The 26080-nt window shown below is 40.9% G+C and overlaps 1 protein-coding gene across 6 annotated transcripts in view; it reads right to left on the bottom strand.

Moving 5' to 3' along the window:
* LYN (LYN proto-oncogene, Src family tyrosine kinase) overlaps positions 1–26080 on the bottom strand; it is a 117291-nt gene that overhangs the window by 58352 nt on the left and 32859 nt on the right. For 2 of the 6 annotated variants that reach the window (XM_046004124.1, XM_046004155.1), the window contains exons 2-4: positions 4488–4561; positions 1654–1699; positions 805–910 (exon numbers count right to left, since the gene is read on the bottom strand). In XM_046004124.1, coding sequence (XP_045860080.1) covers positions 805–910; positions 1654–1699; positions 4488–4556 — 221 coding nt within the window. In that variant the 5' untranslated portion in view covers positions 4557–4561. Of the gene's footprint in view, positions 1–804; positions 911–1653; positions 1700–4424; positions 4562–13013; positions 13222–26080 lie in introns of those variants that run through there. The other 4 variants (XM_046004116.1, XM_046004133.1, XM_046004142.1 and 1 more) reach the window with 3 other exon arrangements.

A 26080-nucleotide genomic window follows, 5' to 3' on the forward strand; every position in this document is an offset into this window, starting at 1 on the left:
TGCTGTGTTCACACACATGCACACACACCACATTCTCACATCAACCCCGTGACACGGCTGCTGCTGCTCCCATTTCCTAAGTGAAAAAATGAAGGCACAGAGCTGAAGCAGCTTGTCAAGGTCACACAGCTATCAAGAGGCAGGGCCAGGATTAGGCCAGAGTTCACACTTACCAGTAAGCATCAACTGCTCTTAACCACTTAGTACCTTGTACTTACTAAGCGGTCTCCCTCCTCCAACCCTGGTGGGTGGGCCCAGGGTGACAATGTATGCAAGATTAGGGGGAAATACTTGGGAAATCCTTGTTCTCAGTACCAAGTCCCTGTGGTCTGAGCCACAGGTTTGTGAGTCAGTAAGGCAGGGGGAAGGGTGGACCAAGGACATGACGATGTCTAACTGTCTTGCAGAAGGACTACAACTGCTGAGTAGGGGCTTTTCCAAAATGACGGCTGCTTCAGCACAGTGCCCTTAAAAATCAAACTAAGTCAGACCCATAAACCCAGTCTGGATTTGAGCAATATAACTAAATAAACATGGCATTAAAATAACACGCAAATTCCCACAGACACAAACTTCTTAAGCTGGCACAGATGGATAAAGAAAGAAACCAGTGACTCTATTCAAAGGGAAAACTGGAGAACGTAAGAGAAGATTCCTGTGACCCCACTCCTTACACTCCCAAAGCGCTGCTAGCAGCAAGGAGGCTGGGAGGCTGCTTGTTGCTGCTGGGAGCAGAAGGAAGGGGCCAGGACTCAGGAGCCCGAGTAAAGGGCCAGCAGGCACAGGGTGTGTGGGCGTACTTACTCTTCTAGGACCTTCATCTTTTCTCCTTTCTTGAAAGACAAGTCATCTGGGTGGATGCCATCATAGGGGTACAAGGCTATCACGATGTCTCCTTGCTCCTCCGGATCTATAAGGAAGGACGAAAGGGAAGACCTTCAAGAATCCATCAATGGAAACGTTTTAACAAGTCTTTACCTGGCACAAAAGATGGATGATGACGTGTGTTTCCTGCCTGGTGGGGCTCACAGCCCACATGGTCTACAGTAAGCAACACACTGGATACAGTTTATGTTATCCCCAGGCATACAAACCTACAATGATAATTAATTCACACCCTGTATTTCAGAAATGATATAGCCATGATCAGAGCAGCATTATTTTCAAGAGCTGAAAGGAAAAGTCCAAATGTTCAGTGACAAATGAGGATAAGCAAAATATGATGTGTCCACACAACAGGGTATTATTCAACATGGATGAACCCTGAATGCATTATGAGGAGTGAAATATACCAGACATGAAAGGACAAACACTTCATGATACCTAAAGTGGCCAAACGCATTGAGACGGAAAGTGGAATGGTGGCTGGCAGGGGCTGAGGGGAGTAGGGGAATGGGGAGTTCGTGTTAAACTTGGACAGAGTTTCAGCTCGGGGAGATGAAGAAGTTCTGGAAATGGATGGGGGTGCTGGCTGTCCAGTAACGGGAATGTACTTAACTACTCAACTGGACACGTAAAAAAAGTTACAATGATAAATTATATTCCATGTATTTTTTGGCAAAGAAAGTATAAATAAAAACACCCAAGCTGACTCCCTTATAGCATCTGTAACAGTAAAGCAAGGAAAACTACCATGTTGCTATGGAAACATACCTTTAGTCTGAAACCTCTGTCCTGGTAAAAGCTGAGATTCTGGAACCTAGGAGAGAATATTGGTTAGGAAAAGGATTTTAACGTTTAGCTTTTCTTACTCACATTCATGTTGTGTGTTATATCATTTTTCTCACAGTAGCAAATGAGGTTTAGAATGGCTAATTTAGGAAGCTGGAAAGAAGAGAAGAACAGAGAAAACATTTTGCGGAGAAAACATTTGTCCCGTCCTACACAGCTCAGCGGAACAGCTCTCCCTTCTAAAAAGCAGTCATTTGTCGGTGGTAGCAGGAAGTGAACAGGTGAAGGCTGGAGTCTCAGCATGGAAACCCAGAGCAAAAGATGGAAATGGCTTGAGCCCCTGCTGGCTTGGTAGGACTTTGGCCAGAACTGCTGATCTCCGTGTTTCCCAGACTTGTTCAGAAAACGAGTCAAGGCTCTGTCACTAGACACTGAGAACAGGTCCTAACGGATGCAGGCTTCCTAAGGCTGACCCTGCTCCTGTCACGGGACAGATGGCAGCCCATTACTTCAGCTTTGAGGTGGATTAGCAGGAAGGGTCTGTGGGACAAAAGGCCACCTCGATGACCTTTCAAATAAAATTCCTTTTTCTCTCAGTGACCATGGGGAGGATGATAAGACCTCATGGGCCCCTTTTCAGGAAAGTACTGTCCAAGGCCTATATCCACAAATCATGCAACTTTTCCCTTTGATTCAATGTCTCAAAGGAATGGAACCAAAACAGTTTGCATTGAAATTTAAATTTTTTTTAATTTAAATTTCGGGTGAAAGCCCATAAAATCTCCAATTATGAGGCTGGGCCAGTGGGGGAGGGAACATTACTCTGTGTCCTGCTATCCGAAAATCGGGAGTCCCTGTTATCCTTGAATACTTACTTTAAGAAGTCCTAGACTGATTTTTTAATCATGGGGATTTGCATAATTAGGATTGCATGATCAATTATAAATGATTTAGAGGAAATAATCAGAAGCTGAGAAACTAATTAAATCACTTTGAAAGCAGCCAGCTGATTGTCAAATATCAAAGAGTCCTTAACTTACAAATGTTTTAATAGACTTTCTAGAACACCAAAACACATATAGGCCAACTCATCTGCCATTTAACTCTTTCCTTAAAATGTCTTTTCCTCGGGGCGTTGCTGAATTTCATCAATTCCACCTCACCAGCTCATCAGAGTTCCTCTGTCACTGAGCCAGGGCATCCAATTTTGGCACACTTGGCCACACCTGGGACTGTTATCTATGGCCATGGGATAAGGCAAGGCTCCCGGGCTCAGGAAACAAGGGCAGCCAGAGAAGGCACAGACTAACAGAGAGAATCCAGGAGGGAGTTGCCACATTACAAACCTGTTTACTACTTCACCTTCCAACCCCATGTTTAACCTCCTTTACTCTTAGGAGGAGGAAAAATGTACGTTTATATGATTTGCCTTTGTTTTTCTGAATCAAGGCATCTTCATTGATCATTTCAAAAAGAGAACTTGGGTTCTAAGCAAGTAAAATACCTAGCACGTGATATCAGGAACAGCCCCATTCTTTTCATGAGAGCTCTTCAAGTCTATAATGAGGAAACTATCTGTGACTCCAATTCTTTCAATCGCTTTCTTGTCCATTAAGCATTTTTATGTAATATAGTCCTATACTTATACTGGTTTATATAATGTTATTAAATACTATATTTATATGTATATCACTAAATTATTAAAGCAACAGTCTTATACCTTTTGAGTTTCTTTCTATATGACATTAATTTATCCATCTAGAAATATCATGTACAATAATTAACAGCAATAATATATTCACTCTTCATCTCCACTGTTTGAGAATGCAACAGTAACTTCTCAATTTCAGCAATGGCATGAGACTTTGACATACATCGAACCTACAGGATACTATGAAAATTCTTAATAAAGGCATTGGGAATATATATATGTACGTCTATATGATGATGGGAAGGATAAAAGATCGGAAGTAAAGTGCATTTAATGTAGCAACTATCCAAAGCTCTGGTCCTCTTCTCCATGAAATTAGACAGAGTATTAGGTCTTCCTTTGCCAAGCAGTTCCCAACTGCATCGAATAGCACATCACTCATATGAAATTTGTGGTACAGATATTTGTCCAAGGTCAGGGGGCAGAATTAGCTGTATACTTTTTTAATTGTTTAATTCTCTATAATAAGTCATGACAACTTCAGAATCTACTGTTTGGAGTTAACTGAAGAATGACAATATATGGAATAAAATATGATACACTACAAGGGGCATATCAGCATTTACTTTAGCTTCTGACTCAAATCCAAAATTTTCTTTGCCTCCAGACCACTGCGCTAATCTCACTACCTATCCTAAGTCACAGAAGTTCAGATAGATCAATTTATCTTTATATATAAAATATCTTTATATTTATCTCACTACCTATCCTAAGTCACAGAAGTTCAAATAGACAGATCAATTTATCTTTATATATATATATATATATATAAACTGGGTCTTTGCACCAGTGATATGAAAGATTATTTTCTTTACACATGAAAAGATGATCAAAGGCCATTAATTGTACAATAAGTGGTCTGGTAAAATCTCTAAAATGTTTAAAACCTCTTTAAGAGATTATAAAGCAAATCAAAAATTATTTGAGGCCCAAGTAATGGATGTGATTTTCTTGCATGCACATGTTACAGATTTGGTGTTTAAATTAAGCAGCCATGCGTTGATCCTGCTGTGGGAATTCTCCCCTGAGACTATCTACTTACTGGCCTTTGCTGTTTATTGGACGTTGGATCTCTCACATAAATAGTTCGGTCAGTATTACGTACTGGTTGAGTCTTCAAATCTATTCCATCGTCATTCAGATTGTCTTTCCTTTTTGATTTTATACATCCCATATTTCCTGTGGGAATATAAAGGCAATGACATTGATTTACCATTTTAGAAATGGCTTCAAGCGACCAAAATATCTCCATTCACGAAGAATAAAAATAATACATTTTTATTTTTTATTATAGATAGCTTAACAAACTCAAATGTGAATATGGTTCACATACCCATTTGCTGTTCATTCATTCATTCAACAACTATTAATTGAGCACCAATCTTATGTCAGAAGACATCATTCACGCTCTAAAGATGCTCCTATTCTTGGGACAGAGATTCGAGAATTAAAATTATAGTAGAGTCAATGACAGAGGATGCACAGGACCTAGGAAAGAGTAACTAACTCAGCAAGTGGAAAAAGAGGTAGTGAGGGGAACCATCCCCAAGAAAATCTCTGTAAGTCACAATGGGAGGGATGTTAGTCACTTGGCAGAGGCAGTAAAGGGATTCCAGGAAGAAGGAACTTCATATGCAAAATACTGATCCAGAGACAACAAGGCCCATTCAGGGAATTAGTTCATCACAGGCCTATGGGGAACTGGTTCATCTCACCCCTTTGGGGAACAGGTTCAAGCGGATCCCTTCAGGGAACTAGGTCTATGATGAGAAACCCTTTAGGCCAGTAGCAGGTAGGGAAGGTCAGGAGCTGGGATGGAAACAGAAGCACACCTTGGGTGCCATGCTGGGGAGCTGTTTTTCTTACTTTGTCATTTCAGGAGGACACAATCTGCAAGATCAAGTGAGGGGGCTGAGGCGTGAAAGGCAAGCATGATTAAGAGCTGAATGGTGCAGAACCTGCCTCCAAATGAATGTGGCTCGGGGCCTAGGAAAATGGTCGTGGCCCTCCACCAAGACTGGAAATAAACAAGGAGAGGCCCATGTGAGAGAGACGATGCCTGGAGGCACATTCAGCTGATCTGCTCCCGTGGGCTTTCCAGTAAGGTATGTGACTGTGGAAACCAGGAGAGATGGTGGAGCTAGAGGCACAAATGAAGGCATCAGCACACTGTGACTGTGCCTAATACTCCAGAGGAAGAACCGTGGACAGCAGGGGCTGGTGCCTGACCAGGGCAAAACAACATAACCGTGCTTCCGAATGTTAAACTCCTTTGTTTCTCTGGTTAGTACTAGGACGTATAGAGCACTGCACCAAGCACTCTGGGGACTAAAAAGATGAATTTAAAAACCAAAATCAGGTTATGAATCTTGCCTTACAGCATAGTCTCATGGTTAAATCTATACATTAAAAACAAAAAATCTGTTTGAGCTCCATTAGAAGACCTCGCAAGGCAGTGGTTTTAAAAGCCGAAGGAACACCAGGATCACCAAACTCAACAGAACAGATTTCCTGGATGCATTACAGTTACTTCTTTGGGGCCCAATCATCCCCCCACCCCCGCCCCTGGGAGGGGCATAATCTGTGGAATTCCGAAATACTGCCACTGGGGCCCCTGCTTAGAACTTTAGAGGAGGGAGAGATGATCTGGGTTTGGGGAGGCAGTGGTGGGAATCAGGAAATAACTCCCAGAGGAGGAATTGTTCTAGGAAACCTCAAGATCTCCAAACTGTCAAACTGTCAACCACAGGCCACAGCACCTTGTCCTGTAGGCTTCTAGGGGGCCTGCAGCCTTCAACTTGTTTATCATCTCATCACGGAGATCCGATGCCTCTGAAGGACAGTCACACCTCTTTCCGAAACTAGCAAGGGGCAGTTCCCAAAATAAAGGGGAAGCAAGTACTTCTTTGATTCAAAACAGCCTTTTTTTTTTTTTTTATAGGCTAAAGTTTCTGCAATGGAGAAGGGTTTTAAGTTGATCTGTAAATAAGCGATTTTAGGGTTTTAGAGCTGATCTGTAACTAAACAGACAAGCTCTTTTTCACTAGTCTCAACCCCCACCCACTCCCCAAAAAGCTGTGTTTCACTGATCATTCAATAAGATGGTGCTGTTCAAGAAGGGAAAATGGAACTCGCTGCTGAGCACACAGCCGGCTTCAAGAGGAGGCTCTGGAGGGTCCACCTGATCGCCACTGCCCTTTGCTCTTCACAGTATCCTGCTTCCTCCTCACACTGATGCACCCCCACTCTGGGAGCTCACTCTCCTGCCGCCTGGCCAGCTGACCCACTGCAGAGCACACTCCATATCTCTCTTTCTTTGTCTCCATCTCTCTGTCTGTCTCTCTCTGTGTCTCTGTCTCTTCCTGTCTCTCTCTCCCTCTTTCCCTCTCAGTGCCTGTCTCTGCATCTCTGTCCCTCTCTCCCACCCTCATCTAGATACAATGTTATTTGCCCAGACCGGTCTTCACTAACGATCCTGCTGAAAAGATCACCCCTCTGCCATGCCGCAGGCTTTTCACTCTTCTTTTTCTAATTGTGACCGACATCCCATAACATTTTGTCTAATTCCTGGTCAGTCCCTACCAGAATTGAGGCAGTCGGGGAGACCCCCTGCCTGTTTCTTCTGGGCAGTATTCCCAGCATCTGCATAGCACCTACAGAGTGCTCAGGGGACAAGCGGGGCGAGAATGAAGGGAAGGGCCCGCTCTGGCTGCTGCCCTCCGCCTTCCCACATGCTCATCCTGAGCCTCCCCTTGCAAAACGCAGACAAGAAAAAGGAAAGGTGGTGAAACACACCTCAGTTGTTTTAAAAGACACAGAAACCTCTAGAACTAACTTCTAGTTTATAGGAAACACAGAGGTCAGAGGAACAAAATCATCAGACAAATCCATAATGTGTAACTAGTCTGGATACTTGGAAAAGGGGGTTGGGGGTTAGGACAGAACTATTCAAAATTAAGAGATTAAAGAAACACAATGGGTGAACTTTGAATGAATCCTGGATGGGGGTGGGGTGGGGGTAGAGGAGGACACAGGTTGGGATAATTGGGGACATCTGAATATATTTGAACACGGTGTTAGGGAATTGCTGGGTGTCGTAGGTGATGTGATGATAGCACTGTGGTTATGCAGAAGAATGTCCGTATTTTAGGAGATGCCTACAGTCCTGTGCAGGAATGGAGTCTCATGGTGTGGGCAAGTTACAACACTTTGGCCAAAGATGAAAAAGAGAAGGGAGTGGGGAGACAAAAGCGGCATAACATTTAAAAAATCAGCGAATCAAAAAAAAAAAAAAAAAAATCAGTGAATCTAGGTGAGGATGTTCTTTCACCCCCCTCCCCCCACCATGGCTTTATTATTTTCAAAATAAAATGTTGGAGTGGGGAGAAAATAAAGAAATATTATACTACTTTTTTTCATAAAATTGTTCAAAATGTTAGAAACCCCTGCAGTGTGTGTGTGTGTGTGTGTGTGTGTGTGTGTGTGTGTGTGCACGCACACGGGTACACAGGGACACAGGGGATGAGGTAAGAAAAGTACTCTGAGAGGTGTTATTTCTAGATCATGCCAAGGAGTGCAGACTTTATTTCAGTAGGAAGCCACGGAGAGTTTGTTACCCAGGGAAATGATATAATGAGATCACTCCTTCCCAGAGAGAATTCCATAAGAGCAAGAGGGGAGAAGAGAGCTGGATGGGGACATCTGTGACCCAGACCTCTGAGAGAACTAGATAAAGAGACAGTGGTGACTGTCCAAGGGCAGGGGCCCTGGGAAGAAGACAAAGGATAGAAACAGAAAGCAGGTAGATGTGTGAGGGGTGGAGATAGTCCATGGATTATCATTTCTTTATGCTTATTTCATATTTCCCCTTCCCCACCACCATGGATCTCTGAGAACAAATGCATGACCCATAGATGGAAATAATTACAACGCTGCTCCATGTGGAGAACTCCACATGGAGAAACCTTCTTGGTCGCTCAGGCTGAGCCACCCTCTGCTGACTGCCCACCCAGCAGGGAGCTCTGGGTTGGGGCCCTACAGTTGCTCACAATACAGCAAGAAAGCTGACAGAGCTCCTTGCTGTGACACAGCGAAGAACTCAGACCAGGTTTGCCAATGCCTTCTACTCTGGGAAGGTACCAGAAAGAAAATGCACCCCCCAAAAAAACAAGAAAGTGGTTACACCTTTGCAAATGATATGAGCTACAATGTACAATGACTCACCACTTAGTATTTTTTAATTAGACATTAATCATTTTCTAAGCACTTCATTTATGGCTTGAAGAAACCCTCTGACTCAGGTATTACTAACGCCACTCTGTAGAGGAGTACACTGAGGCCTACAGAGGTCATATGACCAGTTCCCAAGCCGTAGCACTGGGGAATGCCGGCTCTGGGACTCACACAACAGCTTTAGCTCAAAGTCCATGCTCCATCCTCCATTTTGCCATATGACGGCTATTTTGAAACTTGTGCTTTATCTGTGTACTAACGATGTTCAATGAAGGGATTATTTTTGTGGCTTGCTTCTTTCTCAAAAGGACTTGAAATGCTTTCACCAAAAAAGGACAATAATGAGTTTTTAAAAAAATGAAAACAGAAAAAACTGAGCCCAGGAAAGAAGGGAATGGAGATGTGGTAACATGGTGGGCACCAGATTTACCGGAATAGGTTTCCTGTCAGGAACAGCTAGAGTGCAGGGTGGGTGATGGTGCTTTCACAAAGGGAAGAGGAAGTGGACTCGAGCTTGTCAGAGGAGGGCAAGGCCCCGGCACAAATGCTTCAGGTTTCTTATGATAGGCTTTACATCAAGTCCTTCAGATGTAAATATCTTCAAGTCCTATGACAATATCTTCAATTTTTTTTAGCAGTAAATGAAGGCACATTTCCTATGTGGAGATCTTCATTTAATAACGATAATAACGGGGGTTTGACATGCAAATACAGCCCTAGGATATTCATTTCATAAGCTCCACTAAACTGTCTGAAGAGACACAAACAGCTGGGCCACCATTCGCTCACAGAGGGACTTCCACCCACACGTCCAGGAAATGGGAGGTGGGTAACTTTTCTTTCCAAAAATGTCTGTTGGTCACTGGAACAAATATCCACTGGATGGCTTATCCTCACAGAAGGACCTTAGAATACCAAAATCCTTAATAAAAAAAAAAAAAGATTTTGGAGAAAAGACTAAGTATGAGCCTTCATTCATCACCCCCGCTGCCTGTGGTCACATCCATAATGCCTTACAATTACCCATGTGCTCAAAAAAGAAGGAACGGTCCACTCAGAATTCTACTTCTGGGGATCAATTTGTTCTTTTTTTCCCCTCCAGCTTTATGGAGACAAAACTGACACATGACTTTGTCTAAGTTTAAGGTACACGACATAATGATTTCATAAACTGTGTATTGTGAAGTGCTGGCCACAGTAAAGTTAGCCAACACATTCATCACTTCACACAATTGTCAGGTTTAGTTTATTTCTTTTACGGTCAGGGGCTTTAAAGGTTTTGTTCTTGAGATACACTTGAATAGGGCACAAGGACGTTCACATGAATGTTATTTGCATTACACAGAAAGACAATCTAGACATCCATAAATAGGGGAGAGTTCATTAGATTGGGTCAAACTGACATATTCTATTCTGAGGCCAGGGTGAATTAAAAAGAGATTTGTATAATTCGGGCATTCTTGACCATTAATCATTATTGATTGGAAAAACGCACATATACATAGTTACACACATATATCTACATGAAAGCAATCCACATATATCCACAGAAAAAGAAAGGATTCCCACCACCCTGGTGGTTAGGTTCTAAAGTCCACTTATAAGCCACAAGATCCTATACAGAAATTTTCTCTTAAAAACTGCTAAGGAAGCAAAAACAATGAATACTGTTACGCTGAAAAAAATAAATAAATTAAAAAAAAGATTTTTAAATTGGAAAAAAAAACTGCTAAGGAAGGCACTACAATTTACAATGTATTTTGGAGTAAGGGCTATAGACCTCAAATCCTGGGTCCATCAATCATTAACTGTATGATCTTTAACAAATTGCCAAACCTCTCCTTCTCTCAATATCTTTCTGAACAATGGAGATGACTTTATCTGACTTGTTGCATTGTTATGACGATTAAATGAATTAAATTAGCTAATATTTGTAAAGTGCTTAAAAGTACACTTTAAACAGCACACAGTAAGAGCTATATACATGTTTGTTAAACACATAAATAAATGAGGTCTAAATACTAGTTTTCCCTCCAACATTGCAAGAGAAACACTTCCATTGTTGAGAAGCACACATATAACCCCATCCCACCCTCAGGGTGGCACACAGGCCACTTGGACCATTCAAAGGGAGGTTTTCTTCCACTTCCCCCCCCCCCCCACCCTCCCTCCTCACTTCTGGGCAGGCACTTGCTACTCTGTTGTATACTTTGGTATTGCAGATGACCTGAATGTGAATGTATGCATTACTCTGTAACTGAAGTGGCGGGTGGGAAGCTGTGCAGTGAGAGAGGTTCCTGAGTTCGCATATTACATACGTTTTGGGTAATACTTTGTTTGTCATAGATTTCCTAAGCTTGAAAAGTATTACATCCCACCGTATGCCACCTCCCCCTATGAAACCTGAATCCGTGTGTTGACAATCCCACACAATCATAGATCTTAAAATTTAAAAACAAAATTACTAGAATTTAACCTCTCAGAACCTCAATTTCTAGCCTTTACAAAATGCTACAACGAAACTGTGTTGGTATCATATTTGGTTCTTCTTATGACTTGTAAATTTTCTCTCTTTATTCCAGCAGCCACCAAAAAGAAACTAGAAACTTTTTTTGGCATTGAATTTCACCACCACTTCCCAAACTGACAGCTTCAATTTGCATTGAGTTTTCCCGGCAACAAGCCAATTACTCATCCAAAGACTCATTGGGAGCTCTGAAATCTTTCTCCTGTTAGCGACTTTTTGCCTGACCTTGCAATATCAAGTGGTCATTCTGGAGTTACTGGAAATATCTATGCGGGTAGGGGAAAAAAGAGGAGAACATGTAATTACTTACTTTGTCCCTGGCATTGCCCAGATGAGGAAAGCAAGCCCTGATGTGAACCTGTGCCAGGTTATCAAAGGTCTTAGGTAAAAGTGAAACTTGATCCATGGGCTTCTTCTTCTTCTTCTTTTTTTTTTTTTAAGATTTTATTTATTAATTTGTCAGAGAGAGCACAAGCAGGGGGAGCAGCAGGCAGAGGGAGAAGCAGACTCCCTGTTGAGCAAGGAACTCTATGCATGCTCTATCCCAGGACCCTGGGATCATGACCTGAGCCTGACACTTAACCAACTGAGCCACCCAAGCATCCCCAAAGCTGCATTTCTTTACCCACCCAAAGCTTTGTAACCTCTCCACGGAGTGAGTTTTATCTCGGAATTAGGGAGCTTAGAAAAACAGGAGCAAGGGAAAGGAAGTCCCAAGGACTTAGAGATGGGTGGTAACAATCCCAAACAAAAGTGATCTTGAGCTTCCAAAGTAGGCTAAGTTTGGTTCAAGGGTCCTTGAGGGGAATGTATCCCTAAAACAATGTCCACTCCTCATGCTTGCATTCCAAGACCAGTTAGTTAACTTACTTTGCCTGCCCAAATAGAAGCCTTTTCGACACCCTTGATTGTTTTCCTTCTTTCTTTACTTTCAAGAATGAGACCTCAAAAGATGTTTTCAGAAAAGCAAAGTCTAGTACGGAAGAGTTGCAATGTTTCTTCAAATAACCTATCAGAGAAGAAAGGGGTCTGAGAAGCCTCAGAAGCAGCCTCAGGACAGCAGAGGAGGAGAAAACTCCAGAACTAAACTCCACAATCAATTCCATCAGTTCCTGCCTTAAGTGACTTTCTTTTCTTTTGCTCAATTTCCTAATTTTTTTTTTTTTGAAAAAGATAAAACTGAAAAGGGTATAGCCAGGCTCTCTTTACTTAGACAACTAAGATTTCTCTCCCATGTATGCCATGGTAATCGTTTTCAAATGTTCTCGGTTGTCTTCTTCTGTGAAATCTCCCAAAGAACCATTGTTGGCACAGTTAGTAAGCTGATAACCCAGGTCCAACTCGGTCCAGACACCGGCTTTGACCAGCCTCTAACGTGATGTCCCTAAGGTTTAAATACCATATGTAACAGGAACAGTGTCTTGGGGCAATTAAGTCAATGTCATTTTGGTATCTGGTAATCCTAGCTCCAGGTGTTCCTCTGGACTCCATATTAAGAGCAAATCCTTGACAACTCAGATCCCGGGGCTCCTCTATGGTGCGGATATCATCTCTAGTCTGAGAGGAAGGTTGAGCGTCCCCTAGAAGGGAGGGAGGTGTGCTTTACAAGTACTTCTTGAGTTATAAAATGTGACCAAGAGGAGCCCGAAGGAGCATTAGAAAGAGTATGAATGGGATAGAATGTGTGTCCAAGGGTGCCACCCCCAACAACTTTGAATAGGAAGTGCCAACTGGGAAAGTGAGGGTGGGGTGGGAAGTGGCTTGAAGAACGTTTATTTACTAGTTTTAGGTCCACACACCTAGACCCAGCCTGCAGGAGGCTATAGATAAATCTCATAGAGTCGCCGTCTCCCTCTTTGCTTCCCACCTCACCTGGAATGAAGCACACAGGGTGGCTGTCTCCAGGCTCCCCTCACTCAGCCTGTTCAAGGTATATGGGGCCTCTGGAACTTTCCGAGTGTCCCGACATGATCCTTTGGCTTTGGGGGCGCTGCTAGGGTAACACTCCCCACAATCAGCGGTGCCCAGTCATATGTCAGCAGACATACAAAGAACATGGAGAGAATCTGTGGCTTCTTCTCTGCAAACAGCACAACAGAAACCCTTTATCTACTTAGGTGCCATCTCATAGGGGAGCAGAAAACACGTGAAGGACGAAGCGGTGGCATGATGGAAAAAAGATTAAACGGGAAAAAATTCAAACCCTGTTGGCAAACTGAAGGCCGTTTTCCCACCTGCCGCTATTCAGAGGGATGAAGAGAGATAGTTAAAGAATGTGAAAGCTTTTTTCACCTTTTTTTTTGCACAGCTGAATTGCAGTGTGTACATTCTGCAAGCACGCTCCACACAAGATGCAGAGGATTGTAGAGTTGGAGTGGTGATGGTGCTACAACCGTGCGAGTATACCAAAACCCACTGCACTGTACACTTTGAAAGTGTGAATTTATGGCATGTATATGAATAAAAAATTAATTCAAAGATATGCTCCCTCCCCGCCCCCCGGAGAGATGTAGTGCAGTAAGACTGGCTTCCTCCTCATTACATTTTCTTTGTTTTTGTGATCTGAACTGATCAGATGAATCTGATACATTTTAATTTACCTTGTGTTTGCCAATGTCTTTACCTAGTTTGAAAGCATTTTTTTTCTCTATTATATGCTGTAGGACACATGCATAGCAGTAGGAAGACCTAGGTACTATGCACTTAGCTGTAACAGGAATGTGTAGCATAACTAATGCTGAGCCGATACTGAGATATTCTGAAATAATGATGCATAAAAAGAGCAAACTGACTGCATTTATCAGCACCCTAATAAGCCAGTACAGTTTTAGTCACAGATTTTATTACAGTGAGTCCGAAAAAGACAATTAAAGAGGTAGGTGAAGGTTCAAATACCTGACCGTTTGGAATCTAGAGCACAGAAGTTGAAGGGTAATTTGACTCCTGCTTGGAAGAAGGCAGTGGATAATGACAGATGCAGTAAATCAGGAATTGGGAAGCAGGGCTTATAGGTTCAGCACGACAGTCCTGTAATTATGGACAAAACCACTTTCTTCTCTCGGCTCTAATTTCCTCACCATAAAATGAAATGGTTGTGCTTGGCATGAGAGAGTAAATGACACTATCTTTAACTCGACAATACATATTAAAGTCCTTTAACATGTGTGCACTTCTTAACATTCCACTTCTAGCAATACATTGTTTCTACAAAAATAACTGGTCAGTTACACAAAGCTCTGTAGAAAAGGGTATTTATTGTGGGATGGCTTAAGTTTACAACTGTATATTAGTTGAAGTGGTTTAATAGCTTAAGGATATAACAGTTCTTATCAAATGTAATTGTTTTAAAAGCTTTTGAAAGTTTCTATGATGCCTTTAAAAAAAATTATTTATTTGACAGAGAGAGAGAGAGAGATCACAAGTAGCAGAGAGACAGGCAGAGGAAGAGGGGGAATCAGGCTCCCTGCTGAGCAGAGAGCCAGATGCGGACTGGATCCCAGGACCTTGAGACCATGACCTGAGCCCAAGGCAGAGGCTTAACCCACTGAACCACCCAGGTGTTCCATCTCTGCTGCCTTTTTTTTTTTTAAAGATTTTATTTATTTATTTGACAGATCACAAGTAGGCAGAGAAGCAGGCAGAGAGAGAGGAAGGGAAGCAGGCTCCCCGCTGAGCAGAGAGTCCGATGCTGGATCCCAGGACCCTGAGATCATGACCTGAGCTGAAGGCAGAGGCTTAACCCACTGAGCCACCCAGGAGCCCCTCTCTGATGCCTTTTAAGAAATGTTCTTTTCTTTCTTTCTTTCTTTCTTTTTTTTTAAGTAGAAGAGGGGCAGAGGAAGAAGGAAAGAGAATGTTCAGCAGGCTTCACGCCCAGCGCAGACCCTGACGCGGGGCTCAATCTCACAACCCTGAGATCATGACCTGAGCCAACTGAGCCACCCAGGCACCTCAAAATGTTCTGTTTTTAAAAACAAGACTGTTGAATCTTCTTAGGACTATATTAACGTGAGTTGATAGTAATAAGTAGCTTAATTATTAAAAATAACTCTAAGATAACTGGCTACTTGATGATAAGGAATTATTATAATTTTTATGTTTAATAATATTGGTATTAAATTTATATTTAAAATGAGATTTTTCTTTTAGAGATTAAAATGAAAATATTTATAGACATAATTTTTCAAATATTAACAAGTAGCTTAAGTGTCCTCTGAGATATGGTTGTTTCTTTAGTTTCCTAGTTCATTTCTTACTTTACTCATCCTTACATTTTTAGGATTTTAAACTAATTTCTAAAAATTCATCAACCCTAGTGACATGTTTTTGTTACATCTGAGGTGCATATCTCCTGCTTCCGTCTAGAAATTCCTCTACACATCCTCACCTTTCCTTCCACATCTCAGGACAGTGTTATCCTTCTGTGTCAAATGGTTTTGCAGTTTCTGGGTCAACACATCCTAATTTCTTTTTAGAAACTACAGCGTTAGCATGTCATATGTGGTGGGAATGTTTTGGTCACTTGTAATTTCTTTCGAATGCTTCTAAATTTAAATTTAAGCTTAAATTAAAATTTTATTCTTTAAAGTACAGAAACAACAAGGTTGATTTGCCATTTGAAAACTAGCAAGAGAAACATTAAAAAATAAATATACTTTTAAAAAATATACATAATATTCGAGAAGTTAAGAAAAACAAGTCTTCTGGTAAATTGGAAAATCTGATAAATATATCAGACTGGTCTTTAGGCAACTGACTTTTGGAAAACTGACCTAGAAGATGATACATTAATACAAAAGAATACTATGTAGTTATTAAAATATGGTGTGTGTGTGTGTGTGTACAGTCAGAGAGAGAGAGAGAAAGACAAAAAGATATTGCACTTGGGTGGTGGGTGGTGCAGTTGGTTAAGAGCCCAACTCTGGCTCAGGTCATTCAAGCCTTGCCTCAGATTCTGAGCTCAGCTTGGAGTCTGCTTAAGACTCTCTCTCTCTCCCTGGGGCCTCTGGGTGGCCCAGTGGGTTAAAGCCTCTGACATGAGCTCAGGTCATGATCCCAAGCTCCTGGGATCGAGTCCTGAATCGGGCTCTCTGCTTGCCAGGGAACCTGCTGCCCCCTGCCTCTCTGCCTACTTGTGATCTCTGTCTGTCAAATAAATAAAAATCTTGAAAAAAAAAAAAAAAAGACTCTTTCTGCCTCTCCCTCTTCTCTGTGTGCTCTCTCTCTCTCTCAAATAAATGAATCTTTTTTAAAAAAAAGATATTCACATTCATACAGCATGACAGCATTTTTGTTGGGGGAAATAGAGCAGAAAAAAGTCTAGGAAGAAATACCCTAAAATATCACAATGTTCCCTATGATAGGACTGCAAGTATTTTTGGTTTTGCCTTTCCAAGTTTTAAATTTTACACACACACACAAATATTATTTTCCTAATATATATACAAATATGAGTTTGAAGGACCTTAGGTCATGATTCAGTTACCCTTATTCAAAAAATTTTAAAGCTGTTTCTGTTTTATATAATTATATATATACACACAATGCATTTTTATTATACATATATGTGTATTTTTGTATTTTTATTATACATATATAATATGTAATATATGTACATATATAAACTTTTACAAAAACGGAAAACATTTTTTAGAAATTTAAAACAAAATACACATAGGTCAATGGAACAGAGCAGAGAGCCCAGAAATAAACCCATGCTTATATGGTCAGTTTATCTATGAAAAAGAAGGCAAGAAGATACAATGAAGAAAATACAGTCTCTTAAATAAATGCTGTTGGGAAAATTGGACAGCTATGTGCAGAAGAATGATATTGGACCCCTTTCTTACACCATGCACAAAAATAAACTCAAAATGAATTAAAGACCTAAATGTAAGACTTGAAACCTTACAAAACTTCTAAGAGAAAACATAGACAATAAACTCTTGGACATCAGCATGAGCATTATTTTTCTGTCTTTCCAAGGAAGTGAAACAAAAGCAAAAATAAACAATTGGGACCATACAAAGCTAAAAAGTTTTGGTACAGTGAAAGAAATCATCAACAAAATGAAAAGGCAACCTACTGAATGGGAGAAGTATTTGTAAGTGATATATCCAGTGAGGGTTTAATATCCAAAATATATAAAGAACTCCTACAACTCAACACTAAAAAAATAAACAATCTGATTAAAAAATGGGCAGGGGACTAGACATTTTTCCAAAGAAGACATCCAGATGGCTAATGACAGACACATGAAAAGATGCTCAACATCACTCATAATATCAGGGGAATGGAAATCAGAACCCCAACGAGATATCACCTTATACCAGTCAGAATGGCAAAAATAAAAAAATGCAAGAAATAACAAGTGTTGGTGAGGATGCTGAGAAAAAGGAATGCTTGTGTACTATTGGTAGAATGTAAATTTGTGGAGCCACTGTAGAAAACAGTATGGAAATTCCTCAAATAATTTAAAATAGAAATACCATATGATCCAACAATTCTTCTTCTGGATATTTACCCAAAGAAAATGAAAACACTAATTCAAAAAGATACATGCACCCCTCTGTTTACTGCTTCATTATTTACAATAGCCAAGATATGAAAGCAACTGAAATGTCCATCAGTGGATAAATGGATAAAGAAGTGGTGTGTGTACACACACACACACACACACACACACACACACACACACACACGAATATTACTCAGTCATAAAAAAGAATGAGACCTTGCCATTCGCAACAGCATAGATGGACCTAGAAGGCATTATGTTAAGTGAAGTAGTCAGACAGAAAGACGAATACCATATGACTTCACTTACATCTGGATTCTAAAATATAAAACAAATGAACAAACAGGTACAGACTCATAAATTCAGAAAACTGGTGGTTAACAGAGGAGGGGGGTTGGGGGATAGGCAAAATAAGTGAAGAAGGTTAAAAGGTACAAAATTCCAATTATAATTTGCATAAGCCACAGGGATGAAAAGTACAGCGTAGGAAATAAACAAATGAACAACAAGAGAATCTGAACCCATGGCCTAAGATCTTTCAAACTCTGAAAATCTGTGGGAATAAAGAATTTGGAGAGGTTGCAGCTGGAGTCACAGTCTTTGCTAAGAATTCAAACAGAAATAAACTGTCAATCATGAAGATTTTTACTAGACATAAAGAAAACTGCTCAACGTCCAGGAGATGCACCTAAGTGGTCCCTGAAGAGACAACAAGGGCTCTCTCAGGCATCTCAAGAGGTGACAGCCAACTCAGGCCCCCATGTGAACAGAAGAAGCAATGCCCCTTCTCTTTGACTTCTAGCAAAGTTGGGAAGGAGAAGGGAGCTGGAGGCCATGCAAAGGTCCTGTGGCTGGAATGAGGTGAAGGGCAGAAAAGGCAGCTGGTATGGCTGTAGGGAAGCAAGCAAGGGGCTGAGTGGTCAGAGGGAATGCCTGGGTCCTGATCCTCTTATGACCAGTGTGTGGCTGATGGCAAATACACCAGAGACTGGTGACATTCCCCTGGATCAATGTGCAGTAAGAAGCCTCACTTACACGGCTCATCCCGATTTGCATAACTCTTAGTTGAGCAATTTCACACAAAGGAAGGCAACAGGGGATTGCTGAAACAATGGGGTTTTTTGGTTTTGTTTCTCTTAACAATAAAAGGGAACACACTGAAAACAAGATGAGCTAATGGAAACTTATGTATCATAGAAACTTATGTATCAAACATGTCATTTAAAGGACCAGAAGAGGAAATGAGAAGCAGAGTCTGAATTATGTATGTATAACCAACTAAGAAGCAGTATAAACATCGACTTTGTATCTAGCATCAGATTTCTGTGATCAAGAATTCTGCCACATATATTCAAAATTATATAAAATTACGTATTTATATTCCACTTTCAGAGTTAAGGCAGCTTTATGTAAATGCATGCAACATAATGCTGGCTACTATGAAATCAGAAAAAAAGTGAAACTAAGCCCAAGACACCTGAAGGCAGCTGAATGCTACAGCACACCATTAAGTTTTGGTACAATTGTAAATCTACAAAAATGTAGGTTTTCTAGAGGTTAATGCAAAGAAAACGTGCCACGGATATAAATAAATCAGCTACTCTACAACAGAATTTCTCAACCTCAGCACTACTGACATTTTGAACCCAGAAAATTATTTGTTGTGGGGTCTGTCCTGTGCACTGTAGAGCAGTTCTCCACATCCGTGGCCTCTACCCAAGAGCTAGTAACACCGTTCTCCCCTGCCTCCTCACGAGTGGCGATAACCAAATATGTCTCCAGACATTGCCAAATGTCCCCCAATGAAAGCTGCATGGACAGGAAATCAGATGTTTTAATTACTGGCCATGACCTTAAGTATATTTTCTGTTACAGACTAAGGTAGAACAAAATGCTTTGTTAGTCAACAGTGCAAGACAGGTTTAACAACCCCTTATAAAACTTCAGGGGCGTCCCCAGAAATCTTGTGCAGTTTGTGTCTGTCACTCGGCCTATACACACAGACATACACACACAGATGTAGAGTTTGTTGGAACTGACCCAGAGACTTTTTACAAGAAAATCACTGGCCTGATTCTGTACTTCAACGTAAACTAGTCTCATGAGATAAAGCTAGAACAATAAGAATGACCTATTCTACCCACCCCCCTCTTATGAAAATGTATTTTATTTTCACTGAGGTTAACACAAAACTTCCTTTAAAAGTTTGCTGTGAACAGAATAGAGAGCCCAGAAATAGACCTACAGAAATATGGTCAACTGATCTTTGACAGACGGGCACATACAATTCAATGGAGAAATGAGTCTTTTCAAAAAATGGTGTTGAACAACTGGACATCTGCATGAAAAAGAAATGAACCTACACCCAGATCTTAAATCTTTTACAAAAATTAGCTCACCATGAATAACAGAACTAAATGTAAAATGCAAAAGCATCAGACTCCTTAGACGATAACACTTGAGAGAATCTAGATGACCTTGGGTTTGGTGATGACTTTTAGATACAACATCCAAAGCACAATCCATGAAAAAAAAATGGTAAGTTGGATTTCTTTAAATTTAAAACTTCTGCTCTGTAGAAGACATCGGAGAAAATAAAAAGGCAAACTACAGACTGGAAGGAAATCTTTGCTAAATGCAAACAAAGAACAAAGTTACAAAAACTCTAAAAACTCAGTAATAAGGAAATAAAAGAACCAATTTAAAAACGTGCAAATGGGGGCGCCTGGGTGGCTCAGTGGGTTAAAGCCTCTGCCTTTCGCTCCGGTCATGATCCCAGGGTCCTGGGATCGAGCCCCGCATCGGGCTCTCTGCTTGGCGGGGAGCCTGCTTCCTCCTCTCTCTCTCTCTGCCTGCCTCTCTCCCTACTTGTGATCTCTGTCTGTCAAATAAATAAAATCTTTAAAAGATAAAAAAAATAAAAAAACGTGCAAATGATCTGAATAGACATGACTGAAGCAGATACAGTCAATAAGCATCTGAAAAGATGCTAAACACCACACGGTCATGAAGGAATTGCAAATTAAAACAATAATAATATGTACCACCTATTCAAATGGCAAAAATCCAAAACACTGACAACACCAAATGCTGTTGAAGATGTGGAGTGACAGGAACTCTCACACACACCTGGGGGGATGTAAAATGGTACAACCATTTACAAAACTAAAAATTTTCTCTTAACATACTATTCAGTAATTGTACTTCTTTGCATTTACCCAAATGAATTGAAAACTTAAGTTCACACAAGAAATTGCACATGGATGTTTATAGCAACTTTATTCACAACTGCCAAGCAGTTATGATGCAACTAGGAAGTACATCATTGTGGGAATGGATAAAGAAATGATGGTACGTCCATGCAGAAAATATTACTCATAAATTAAAAGAAATGGACTGTCAAACAACAAAAAGACATGGAGAAATGGTAAATGCATATTGATAAATGAAAGAAGCCAATCTGAAAAGGCTACATATTGTATGATTGCGGCTATATGGCATTCTGGAAAAGGCAAAATAGCACTGTTTACTGGAAACAGTAAGATCAGTGTTTACCCAGAGTTAAGATGGAGGAAGGAATAACTAGGTGGAGCACAGGGGATTTTTAGGGCAGTGAACTATGCCATACAATGCTGTAATGACAGATACATGTCATTAGATATTGGTCAAAACCCATAGAATGCACAACACAAAGAATGAACCCAATGAAAACTAGACTTTCATTAATAATAATGTATCAATATTGGCTCACTATTTATAATAAACGTACCACACAAATGCAAGATGTTCATAATTTGGGGAAGCTGGGGAGTGGTAAGTGCTATATGGGAAAGTCTCTGTACTTTCCATTCAATAAACCACTCTGTAAGCCTAAAACTGCTGAAAAAAAGTAATCTATTGATTTGTTAAGTATATTGTAACAGAACAAGTACCATTTTGAGTCAGTATTTCAGAAAACAGATCCTCAATTTTTAAAAGATGATTGCCTTAAAATATGGAAGTCTAGTTGAGAAAATGTGCACATATCCATATACTATGCTCCTTCCTAACACCCCAAATTTTTCAATTACCAAGGGCAGGCTGTTACCTGCTTAATAAGTATGGTGTAAAATGCAATAGAATTTCATTAAATCTTCTCAGCTGAATTCCTAAACTCCTACATTAACTTGGGAAAATAACTGGTAAAAGATGGGAGCTCTGATAATGTTTAATAACAAAGTCGTGAATCCTAACAACATGCCTATGGCCACTGATGATAAATGAAAGGTGAAACTGAGTTAGGCTTATAAAAATGGCAGGGCAAAGTACATCTGGTAATGTATGTACATATGAAATGAATTTACCCATATACATTTGCGCAGTGAACAGGATTCTATCAGCAATTAGTAATCCTGAAGAACCACTGTCAACTGATAATTCAGTAAGTCAAAAAAGTAAAGATGGGCCAGGTAGCAGGTATATAAATGATGTGGTCCATTTAAGGGACTATTACAGAGCCACTGAAATTGAGGACAAGAAAGTGGTTGGATCTATCCAGTAAAACTGGATCAGGGACGTTAAGAAGGTGGGGTAGGAGTCTGCTGTTTTTTTGTTAAAGCTTTTTAGCCATTTTGGTTTTCAAATTACGTGCAAGTATCACCTTGATAGTGATTTCAGAATTTTTTAGGATAGCTAAAGAATTATGTACCTAAACTAAAAAAAAAAAAAATTGTTTATAATGTAACTTTTTTAAAAAGCAAGATTGGTGTTATATACATTATGATTTCATATGTAGAAAAAAGTTTGGAAAGAATATTAAAATCAAATGAAAATAGAACTAAAAACACTTCAACGCTTCTATGGTTGGTCAGTTCTTAATCTTCTCTTTCTCCATTGACAAAATGTCTACAAAAAGCTACAGTGTTGGGCTGCCTGAGTGGCACAGTCGGTTAAGCATCAACTTTTGATTTCTGCTGAGGTCATGATCTCAGGGTTGTGGGATCGAGCCCCTCATAGGGCTCCGCGCTCAGTGGGGAGTCTGTTATTTTCTCTCTCCCTTTGCCCCTCTCCCACCCCCTACTCCTGTGTGCTCTCACATCTTAATTTTTTTAAAAAAAGCTACAGTGGGGACACCTGGGTGGCTCAGTCGGTTAAGCATCTGCCCTCGGCTCCCAGGTCATGATTCCACGGTCCTGGTATAGAGTTCTGCATCCCGCTCCTTGCTCAGCAGGGAGTGTGCTTCTCCCTTTGCCTGCCACTCCCCTGGTTTGTGCTTGATCTCTCTCTCTCTCTCTCTCTGTCTCTCTGACAAATAAATAAAATCTTAAAAAAAAAAACCACTACAGAGTTCTACTTTTATAAAAATAAAGCTGTAAAATTAAAAATCAAACATGGTGAGCCACTCATTTGTACTAGTTACCTCCACCCAGAGTGACCTCTGGGGCTTTCTCATTATCTGGGAGACAAGCAAAACCCATATGATGTTCTGTCCTGCTGCAATGCCTTGATGTCAGCCTGCCTCAGTTTCCTCAGATAGGAATGGACTGGTAATGGCACTTATCCCCATGGCGTTGTGGTGGACTCTCAATGTTTTCAAGAGCGCTAACGGTACGGGAAGCCCATCTTCCCTATGGCCTGGCACCCACGTGAGCCTGTGGTCAATAAAGTATGATGGTTCAAAGGCAGGCTTTTATGAATCATGGTTAAAAGAATTGGTTCAAAGCCATAAGCCAGAAAACCAGAGGTCACAAGGTCACGATTTTATTTACAAAAGATGTGAGGAAGAAGAACTGGAAGCAATTCCTTGGACTAAACTTGAAGACAAAGCCATGACTTATCAAGTGTGGCGTAAGATACCAGGAATGGACTTGAGAGAGTGACTTTAAGCTCTCGCCTGGAGTCTGCAAGTGAAAAAGAGGAGATGAGGCCATGGCTGGGTCTAAAGTTACTTTCTTAATTAAAATGGGTATGGCCAAGAAGTGTCATAAGGGTGGGGAAAAGATAAAGAGATGCTAGAGAACAGGCCTGTACCACAGTTCCCAAACTGTGTGCCAAAGCACCCAGGGTGTATTAGCAAACTCAATGGGTACCTGGGGATACTTCGAATTTTCAAGGGAAACATAATGACATCTGTTGGACACCAGGAGAGCTAATAGCTCAAGGTAGTTCACTTTCAACACTAGACTGTACTGTATTCCTTTCAACAACTTTGTATCTGTGTGAAATAGGGTTTTCTGTGGTTACTGTGATGAAAAGGAAGCATCACATGGAACAGAAATATGAAGATAAACATGGAACAGAAAGTAAGGGTGCCCAAATATGAGAGGCTGCATAACACAGGTATACACATCTTAAATGAGCACACACTTGTGTTCCTTTAAGAATAACATAAAAATAATATTTTTTGCTTTCAGTGTGTGTACTGTTTTTTCAAATCGTACTAAGTTGTTACAACGAATATGTATTAAGTTCTTTAGAACAACCCAACAAATGGAATTCTGGGGTGTTTCTTCTGCTCTAGGATGGCCATGTAAAAATTACCGTCACTCAGGGTCCGTAATCTTTAAAACGTGAGCAGCGGCAGATGGCAGGTTCAGACAGACTAGGTGGCTGCCGTCGGGCTGGGCAGCGAGGCAGAAAGACAGCTGAGGGTGGGGCGGCTGGCCAGGCGCACTTGGGGAGGAGAGGCGGGGCTTCCTGGCACCGGAACCCACCACCCTGAACTTCATCTTGCCTACCCCGTTATAAGGAGAAGCCACTGACTCTTAGTTTGAATACACCAGAGGATGCCCCAATTAATCTCATAAATTTTCAAATCGTGGAAACAGCATGACAGATATTCTGCTGAATTTCCATGTTCCTTAATGAAATCTCCTTTTTCTCTCCATTCTACTCACCCAGGCTCAGAACCTCTGTCATCTTTGTGACCTCCATGTCACACTTTATGCAGCACAAACAACTCCCCACCAAGCCCTGTCGCTTTTGCAATATACATTGTGCTTGGTTTCAAAGCTTAGGAAAAGGCGTGGATCAGAAAAATTGTGTATTCCGGTGGTTTTCCTACACGAGTCTTCTTTCTCTATGAAAACCTACATGATGTTAATTACGAACATCATAGCATTTTAGGGAAAACTCGTCTTGATCCTTGCAGTTGCCTCCTGACTAGTCCCTACAGCACCAGTCCTTCCCCTACTCCCTGTTCATCTTTGCAAATGACGTCATCTTTGTGTCCCTCTCTATTCAACGTTCTTCAGACCACCTTCTAACATTTCAATGGGTTCATACACATCTGCGGGGCTCAGTTTTACAATGGTGACGTCCTCTCATTCAACCCCACCCTGCCCACTTCCCCATTTCCATTTCTCTGCAGCATTATTACAGGAATTCAGGTTACAAGATCTATTTTATCATCCGTCTGTCTCTCCTCTCAGGAGAGCAGGGATTTTTATTAATTCTGGACACTGGCATATTGCCAGAACAGAGAACAGGGATGGGCACTTGTAAGTGTTCTATAAATGTTCATTTGTTGAATAGAGCACCCCACAGAACAAACACTCAACAAATGTTAGATGTGGGTTTATAGTTACTGGTGGTACACCATCGTCTCTAATACTGCCATCAGCCCCACTGCCAAGGCCAATAAGATAAAATCTCAAATATTTAATTTGCTACGCAGCCCCCCACAGCCTGGCAATAGTCTACCTTGCCAGCACCTGTGTTACTCCCAACGGAAGGCTCCCTGATGGACATGGGTATGTATTGGCATGGCAGCCTGAGCCTGCCTTGATTGGCATTTTGGCTCTTACCCATACGAGCAAATCCTGTGTACCCTCCAAACCCTAACTCACACCCCATCTTGCCTGATCCCCTCAGAATGCATCCTTCTCTTCCTCTGACTGCTTCTCTCTATAATCAGTTTGGAACTTAGGCGCAAGCCCCAAGACATCTCTTATAGTACTATTCGATATTGTTACCTAACTCTTAAATTGCCTGTCTGTGAATGTGTGTAGAGCTCTCCTTGCTATACTAGAAACTCCTTGAGGGCAGAAACTGTATATTCTGTCTTTTTGTAGACACCTTGCTTCCACCACCAAACTCATACAGAACCACTACTCAGTTACTGAGTCAGCAATAAAATACCATTTACTGAATTAAAGCTGAACTTAGAAATCCCAATCAGAAGCAGTTCTCTAAGTAAGACTAATTACCTGTATTTTTTTAGCTTTTAATAGGTGATCAGTAAATGTTAGTCCCCAAAACTGTTCTAGTTTCAGACGTATGTAGACCATGAAAACAATCAAAATGCTCTCATTAACTGGGAGTCTGTGACCATTCAAAGAATTTGGACTGAAAATCTCTCCATTAAGAAAAGAATTTTTCTGAAGTGAAGCAGCAAAGGGCCTTGGGATGAGGAAACCTGGGTCCAATCTCGTTCCTCTATTTA

This window comes from Meles meles, chromosome 1 (assembly GCF_922984935.1).
Source record: "Meles meles chromosome 1, mMelMel3.1 paternal haplotype, whole genome shotgun sequence".
In the NCBI taxonomy this organism is placed as follows: domain Eukaryota; kingdom Metazoa; phylum Chordata; class Mammalia; order Carnivora; family Mustelidae; genus Meles; species Meles meles.